An 8,442-nucleotide genomic window follows, 5' to 3' on the forward strand; every position below is an offset into this window, starting at 1 on the left:
TCTCTCTCTCTCACACACACACACACACACACACACACACACACACACACACTAAACCACAATATAACCACAACCTTGTGAGTCTGTTTAGTTTGCTCCTATGCAGTGATTCGATTTCAGGGCTGACAGCTTGGAACTGTACAATCATTTTAGAGCCCATCCCTGGAGAAAACAAATTCTCCCTCTCTCAGCAAAACAATCCTGCAAACATGGAGTCAGGGCTGCCCAAACCAAAGTCACTTTAAGATACCCAGACTCTCAGGTCTCATCCACCGCCAGGGCAGACAAGTTCTGTTTCTAAGTACTTCCTTACTAAAGCTCCAGCCTAACTCAGGAAGACCTCTATCGTCTTCTCTCAGTTTTTTGCACTACTGGGGATTAAACTCGGGGCTTTGAGCATACTAACTGCAAGAGTCTCTACCCTCATATTTCGATAGGTCTGTGTGCCAGAGACAATTCTAAAAGAACATTTCTCAGGAGCCCACCCGTTCCAGAAACACAATATAGTGGCTCACAGCACTCTAGTTGAACCACCATGACAGGAAGGTTGTTGAAAAACTTTCAGAAAGGTTGTTTCCCTGGGGTACCATTTGTATATCCAATTGCCTTACACAGTGCCTTGAGAAGTTGGTTTCAGAAGACATCATCTAGCCTCCAAGCCTGTTACCTTCTCAGATGAGAGAACAACTCTCTAGTGGACATCGGACAAACCTCCAGGCAGATGCGACCAGGGAAGGCTGTGTGCTACCTACAAAGAATGGGCCAACGCCTAGGTTCACAAGGCCACTGGTAACAGAGCTGTTATGAACCTAATCAGAAAGGATGTCAGTTTCTTAAAAGCCAACAAAGAACGGCACCTATGCTCCTCGCCAAATCAGCAGGCCATCTTGCTAAACCCGACTTTACCACTTCTGATGGGGCAGCTGATTCTAAAGGGGAGTTTGGACAAGAAATGACATCACACAGCATCAGCACTGGAACTGTGTTTTGTGCCCCCTTCCTGGCAGTACTCGGGAGAACAAACCCATCCGCAGTGCCTGGAATGACTCTCCTCTAGGGGCAGCAAGTCTCTTTCCAACTGGCTTACTGTTGTACAAAGCTGCACAGGGTTTTAGAGCACTGGACTACCTGGTCCCACGAGCACAGTTTGGGTCCCAGTGAGGCCTGGAGCCTTTGCTTTCTCTTCTATAACTGAGAAAAACACCCCTGATGGCACCAACTGAGGTGGGTGGAGGTGAGAAGTACCCAGCCTTTCAGAGTCTTCGAGAGGCTGAGCCTGGAGGTGGCACAGCTGGAAGGGACAGCCTGTCACCCACAAACTTGTTAATAGCCTTGCCCTTTCCCAAGCAGCCAGCTCCTGGTGGGGATTTCCCCAGAGCTTTGTTTGGGGAAATTCCCGCACTTAGAATAGTCTGTTAAAAACACACATTTCAGAACCCCTCCTGCTGCTCACTCCACTTCCTCCAGGCTGAGATAAGCTATTCCAGCTTCCCCCCTCAAAAGCGGAAATGGCCTCACAGGCAGGCAGCTGTGGTTACAGCTGAAAAGGTGGGCCCAGCCCCTCCTCCCAGACGGTCACTCCCAGGCCACCTCCAGAACCACAGAGGGAACCAGCAATGCCCACAGAGCTGCAGGCAGGGGTACCTGGTCCGTTCTTCCTCAGGGCTCCCTGCCACACTGGAGAATGCTTCGAAAGATGAAGATCCCACCTTATTCTCTGGCCATTTGAGCCAGAACTGAGGTGGGAGCTGAGACCTGTGTTTCCCGAAGCCCCTCAAATGGCTTTGATGCCTGACAGAACGGAGAGGCAGTGGGTGCGTTCAGGTTACTCCCACACCACAACACACCTGTGGGCCTGCTCTACAATGTGTGTCTGGGACCCGACCCCACCACCCCATACCACAGGTTGCAGAGCCACGGAAAGGGCTGAAGCTGTGGAATGTTCCAGTGTTCCTGCTCCGATGGGAGAGACTGTTTTGCTCCTTCCCACCCAGGAGCAAGCTTCCCTCCCCAAACAGCCCAGAGCTTCGAATCATTCTTTAAAGCCCAGCTGTCTCTTCTTAGCGATTCTCTAGTTGTCTTTCATCTCCGCTTTGATCCCCTACAATAGCCACCTCTTACCTGTGCTAGAACCACATCTGGCTCTCTTCTTTCCAAATACCCCCCACATACACACAGCTGTCTTTCGTATCATCCTGTACCCCATTATCACCGTTCTTCTGTTTCAGTTAGTTATGTCCACGGCTATGTCTCGCAGACCTTAACACCAGGAACTCATTGTGAGCTGCTGCTGCAGCCGGAACCAAACAGAGCACGAGATACCTTCCACACTCAAGTTTAAACTATTGCTATTATGTCCTGCTGCCTTGAAATCCATTCTCCAAAAACAGTTACCTTGGCATCGCTGGAGCAAACAGAGCCCAGCGCAGACACAGTCACCCTCGCTGATAACCTTCCATACTGACTAAGGATCTCTCAGAAACAGTTCTCCCCATCCCACTCTTACCAGCATGTTCCATGTTTCGGGGTGCCCACAGTTGAGAGGAGGGAGTCCCATCACAAGTGGGCACAGCCATTCCAAAGTTCTAGAATAGATTCATTTCTCTGCAGATGGCTTGGTAAGTCTTCAATTTCCACAAGTAAGCTACCAATGAACATCTCCCCCCAACTCCCATACCCACCACAGCCAGCTTGCCTGGAGCTCTGCCATCCACACTGGCTCACCGTGCTCATCTGTAAAGTGAATAGACGGGGTGGGATGGGATGAGGCCTGGGTAGCCGGCAACCAGGGCACCTGTCTCTGGGCCAGTAGCCAAGAGGAGCTTGGCCTCTCTGCGCCCTAACACGTCTCAGCCTTACCTATGACATGCCCTGGAGTGTGTGCTATCCCCTCAACCACTGTCCCACCTCCGTGGGTCCCTGGTTTTGATGGTGGCTGTCTGCATCCATCCTTGTTGGCTGACATCTGAGGGGCTATCCCTCCTGGATATTCCCCACCACTGACCAGGTCCAACTGCCACCTTGCTGATTGGAGGAATCTATCAGGGAAGCCGGTTGTATCTAGCATGGTATCCACCACCTAACAAATGTCCTGAATTACCATCAGCACCACTCACCTATCTAGGAGGAGGCTGCGGCTCAAGATCACCCAGCTGTGGTGGTATATCATGCATATAATCCCAGCCCCAGGATAGGTAGGCAGGAAGACCCTGAGTTCAGGAACAGACTCAGTAGACTAGGAGATTCCACCTTAACTAAGGGACCTCACCTTTAAAGACAAAAACAAAACAAAAAACTGGAAACAAAAAAATGGGGGTCACACCAAATGACAGGAGCCATCCTCCAGCGGATCCTGGGGTTCACTCCCCTCTCCTGCCCTCTAGGAGTGCCCTCTGCAGCAGCCCACCATGGGGGGGGGGGATCAACTGTTATTCCAAGGGCTTGCCGGGATTTCCCTTGTGCTCAGGCACAGCACGCCAAGACCCATCCACAGTGGCACAGCAGAGGAGTTGGTGGCTGACCTTCTATAGCTAGGCTGGTCACAGAGGCTGGGTACCCATCCATTCGTTCCCCCAAGGACAAGCCTCCATGGAAGATTCTGGAGTACTGTGCAACAGGGGAAGGGCACTCGTCCTGACAGGTAACAAAAGGTGGGGTGGGCTGCAGGACGGGAGGCTCCTCATCCCTCTTAGTCTCCCAACCCCTTTATCCTGACTCTCCTCTGCTGTGCCGCGTCTGATGACAGCATGATTGCGCCTGTCGCTCACACTCGTCTTGTGGGATAATCTGCCAGAGACAGATGCTGTAACCACATCCCTGTCCTATCGCGACTGGTGAAGAAAGCACCAGCTACAGACAGCCTCGCTGCTGCCTGGGCCTGCCTTCAAGCTGTCAAGCGCAGCTCCCATTCATCTCAGCACACGTATCTGGCGTCTATTTAAGGCAAGACCAAAGACAAGCTCTGTTTTTAGAGCATCCCACTACAGTCGGGGAGAAGTCTTTCTGTGACGTGACGCGCCCCTCCCCTCTTATGCCCTTAGGAATGTACACTTTACAATTTATAACTTCCTAGAATAACACTGCTTTCACATTTAAATACTCTAGCCGAGTTGCTGATAAAGGAAATATTAGCAAGTAAGGCTTACAGGAGCGAGCTCCAGCAGCGTGTACAAACTGCACTAGGGCAGACTGCTTCCCAAAAAGTAACGATCTAAAGCCAACTCTGGGCTTCAGGCCATACCCCTCCCCCTAGCTCAGCAGGGAGCACTCTGCGTCTCTACACACCCAGGTATCCCCCCCTTTAAAAGAAAGAAAGTTCCTGCAATATAAACAAAACCCAGCAATAACCCCTCAACAAACACCGGATCCCACCCCTCGTAAAAGGCAGTCCACACTTGACTTTTTATTCTTACTCTATCACACCCAGGATTAATTTCTCTCCCGGGAGCAAAGAGATTTTCCCTTTCCTTCCTTCCAGGTACCCTCTCACCGGATAAAAGAGGAGTGGGGAAGGGGAGGGAGACTGTGAGCGGCAGCTCAGAGAGTGGAGTCAACAACACTGCCCCCAGGAGAACCGCACACATACCCATGTGGAGGCTTTCCAGACTCCAAAATCTTGCTATTTCTCCTCTGGCTACCATCCTTCTGTTTAAACACACGCGGCAGGTTGAGGGTGTGACGCGGGAAGCAGTCCTCAGCTCATGGTGGAGGGTGGCCGGTCAGGCTGGCAGCTGCAGGAACTCTGGAGTGCTGCGTGCTCTCCTGGCCGGCGCTGCCCAGAAACTAACAGCCTGCTGCCAGTGACTCAGGCTTAGTCGCTCCAGCAACATCACCACGCGCTGACTTTTGGGAGGAAATTCTAAACGGAGCAGAGCGAGCGAGCCAGTGGCTGCCTCAGAGATCGAAAAGTGTGGCTTTTAAGTCTACCCTCCAGAGCTGCTTTAGCCCAGCAGAGCACTTTCCCCAAACTGTTTGCTTCAGGGAGGCGAGCACAGAGGTCGCTGAGCAAACGGGAGTTAGGATTTCACAGCATGGAATGCCAAAAATTTGAGTTATGATGCCACATAATACTAACTGTAATTTATGGAATCACTGAAAAAGGGGCTTTTGTTTAAAAGATTTGTGGGTAAAAATTGCAAACAGACAAAAAGATAAGACACATAGTATGTGAATGCCTTACTCTACAAAAGTAATACTTGTGTCTGCTACATTGTGAAATATGGACTTTATTCTAAAGGAGGGGCCATTAAATAACAGTGTGAGTTATTTTTAATAACTTTCCGCCATGCTTTTCTGTATTTTCCAAATAATGGGAAATCAGCAGGTTGGTCTTTGACATTCTGACACAGCTGTCAGCAGCAACAGTGTGCTTCCTACATTTCTTCCGGATAGGAAGTCCCTACCTTTTTAAACTTTAGGAACAATGAGTTGACGTGTGTGAAAGAGTGGTCACATGACCACCCTCAACATATGGATTAAAAAAATGAAAAAGGCAACTGGCAAAATGCAGCCATGAGCGTGTGTTGAAAACCCAAGGGAGCGCAACTCACTGCTGTTCTTTCTGCACTAGACCAGAGCAAGTTTCCACCTGGCTACTGCTAGCTCACCTGCAGCAGAGTGCAGGACCTGGGAACTCTAAGGGTTAGCTGTCCTGAGCCTGCAGCTTGTAGATAACTGGGGAACCCAGTAACATCCAGTTCCCTGGGGGACTCACAGCCTCAAGAAAGGTCAGGAGGTTCACGCCTAAAAACCCCGAACCCTGGAGAACAGTGATGCAGAGCGAGCCTGTTGTGTGTGGCAGTGAGATTTTGCCTCAAAACAAATCAATCCAACAGTACCAAAGCGTAGAGTGCAGCTCAGTACCCAGTGGGAATTACAAATGTAAGGCTGTGGGTTTAATCACTAGCAACACATACACAGAGAGAGAGAGAGAGAGACAGAAAGAGAGAAAGAGAGAGGGAGGAAGGGAGGGAAGGAGGGAGGATGTGGTGGCTCATATCTACACTTGGTAGGCTGAGGCAAGACTAAGGTGTTTCTAGGCCAGCCTGTCCTATAGATCAAAACACTGTCTCTAAAGATAAAGAAAACATTAAAAGTCATAGTACTTGAGAATGCGAGGCTGCCCAGTTAGTAACCCCTGCCTCACGTTTCATTATTTATGGCTATTTCCATTTACCTGTTATTTCCTTACCCTAAATCTGCTAAGGAGAGCTTCACGGGGCAATTACAGTTTCAAAAAGCTGTAATATGCCGGTACACCCAGCAGGAAGAAGAGACAGAGGAATGGGAGTTCAAGGTCATCCGTAGCCATTAGCAACTTAGAGGCCAGACTGGACTGCTACGAAGCCCTACCTCAAAAACAAGCAAACAAACAACAACAAATCAAAAACCCACAGCCCACAGGCCATTGCTCTGGTCACATGACATCCTTAACCATATGAGCTTCCGGAAAGTTAATCACCGATCGCTGGCAGCTGGACACTGAAATTCCTGGCCTCCAGAAAAACTGAAAATAAATTTTGTTTTATTAAAAATCAGGTAAGGGGTTGGAGATGTGGCTCAGTGGCCAAGAGAACTGACTGCCTCACTTGGTAACCAGGTTAACCAGGTGTAATTCGCAGCACCCACATGGTGGCTCACAACCATCTGTAACTCCAGATCCAGGTCATCAGATCTCCTCTTTTAGCCTCCATGGGTACCAAGGACACATGTGGTCAACACACTTATGTACAAGCAGAATACCCATACATATTAAAACAAGACAAAAACCAACCTAAAATAAGGTGAAACGGACATAAACAGAGTCCGTTTCAAATCCTCCTTTTAAAAGACGATTTAGGGCGGGATCAGTGAGGGAGAACATGCTTAGCAAGTGAAGCCTGGGGTTTGGGAGCAAGCTTCAGACCAACCAATGAGAGTGCAGGCCTCAAAACTGAAGCGAAGAGAGTTCAAGGAAGATATTCCGTGTCGGGCTCTGGCCTCCATACATGCAAGCACACTTGCTCGGGTGTGTGCACATGCACGCGACACATGCAGAGGGGGAAAGTATCATAGAACAAATTGGTTTGACTTTTAGGCTTTTAAAAAATATTCAGCGATTACAGTCTGTATTTGTCAATGCTCCAACAAAACCTTAAGCACAGTGAAAATTAAGGTCTTTTCCTTCCACACAAACCCATTCCTTTGGGAAACTACGTTAGCAGGCAACACAAAGGACCCCAAGTCAAGAAAGAACGCATAGAAATGGAGTCACAAATCACACACTGATAGCAAATACTTAGAAATCTGGAGAAAGCAGGCTAGTCATGGTGGCATAGGCTTTGTGGGAGTCTGGAGGAGAACCTTACCCCACAGGCCTGGACATCTGAACACCAGATAGCTGGTGGTACCATTTGGGAAGGTTTAGGTGGTGCAGACCTGATAATGGAAGTATGTCACTGGCGGCAGGTTTTGAGAGTGTAAACTCTCACCTATTTCCAGTGTGCACGCTCTCTCTCTCTGCTTCTTTTTTGTGTATGAAGATGTGGCATCTCAGCCTCCGACCCCTGCTGACATGCCTTGTGCTCGACACCATGCCTCCCCACCATGATAGACACTCTTTTTTAAAGTAATTTTATTAATAATTTCATCAGTCTGTCACTCCCAGCTCTGAAACCCAAAACAGGTCCATAAAAAGCAATTTCAGAAGCACTAGTAGGCAGGAAAAAAAATCAAAGAAAATAAGCAAATGCTAACAGGCAAGAAAATGCTCATATACTGACCTGTAACCAGCCCTTGGGAAGTAGAGACAAGAAGATCAAGGTCATTCTATGCTAGCTACATAGTGAGCTGATAGCTAGCCTGGGGTACAGGCTACCTTTGAGGGGTGTTAAAAGAATTGGAACCACAACCCCCCCAGCCCAGAGGAGGCAGAAGTCATTGAGATGGGACCCTGTGGGGTGTGGCACTGTGGGGGTCTACCAGAGAGAGGCTCCTGTTAGAGACTCAGAAAATGCCTGCTTTGTCATCTTCCATGCCATTTCTGTTCAATGCCATCTGTCTTGGCATCCAGGTGTTTAGGGATGGACCCTTTCTCCCCCAAGCCCCCAGTTTCTAGACCGCCTCCAGCACTTGTGAGTCCACTGAAGCCAGGAGGCAGCAAGGGGGGTTGGAATGGCCCTGTGAGACCACAATCTCTCTGGATGGAAAATCAGCAAGCGTGCTCACAGCAGGTTGAGGACTCCGAGGAGTTGATGGGAATGAGCTGAACTGCCAGCTTGGTGGCCAGCAGCAGCGGGCTTAAGCAAAGGAAGAAGGGTTATGGTGGCCAGACTCCCATAGCCAAGCAAAGCGAGGGCGTATCTGGATAAACCAAGTTTCAACTTGTTCCTCCTTTAGGTTGAGTCTGGTGGTCAGGACCCTTCGAGCCTCAAGGTCTGGGTATGGCTCTATCTTGAAGTGTTT

General features: G+C 49.4%; 1 protein-coding gene across 1 annotated transcript in view; it reads right to left on the minus strand.

The window, feature by feature from the left end:
* Nucleotides 1-4,717, minus strand: part of Spata13 (spermatogenesis associated 13) — a 32,381-nt gene extending 27,664 nt beyond the window's left edge. Inside the window, exon 1 of the mRNA XM_013349236.2 lies at nt 4,586-4,717. Coding sequence (XP_013204690.1) covers nt 4,586-4,640 — 55 coding nt within the window. The 5' untranslated portion in view covers nt 4,641-4,717. The remainder of the gene's footprint in view (nt 1-4,585) is intronic.
* Between the last annotated feature and the right edge of the window lie 3,725 nt (nt 4,718-8,442).

This window comes from Microtus ochrogaster, chromosome 17 (genome assembly GCF_000317375.1).
Source record: "Microtus ochrogaster isolate Prairie Vole_2 chromosome 17, MicOch1.0, whole genome shotgun sequence".
NCBI classification, from domain to species: domain Eukaryota; kingdom Metazoa; phylum Chordata; class Mammalia; order Rodentia; family Cricetidae; genus Microtus; species Microtus ochrogaster.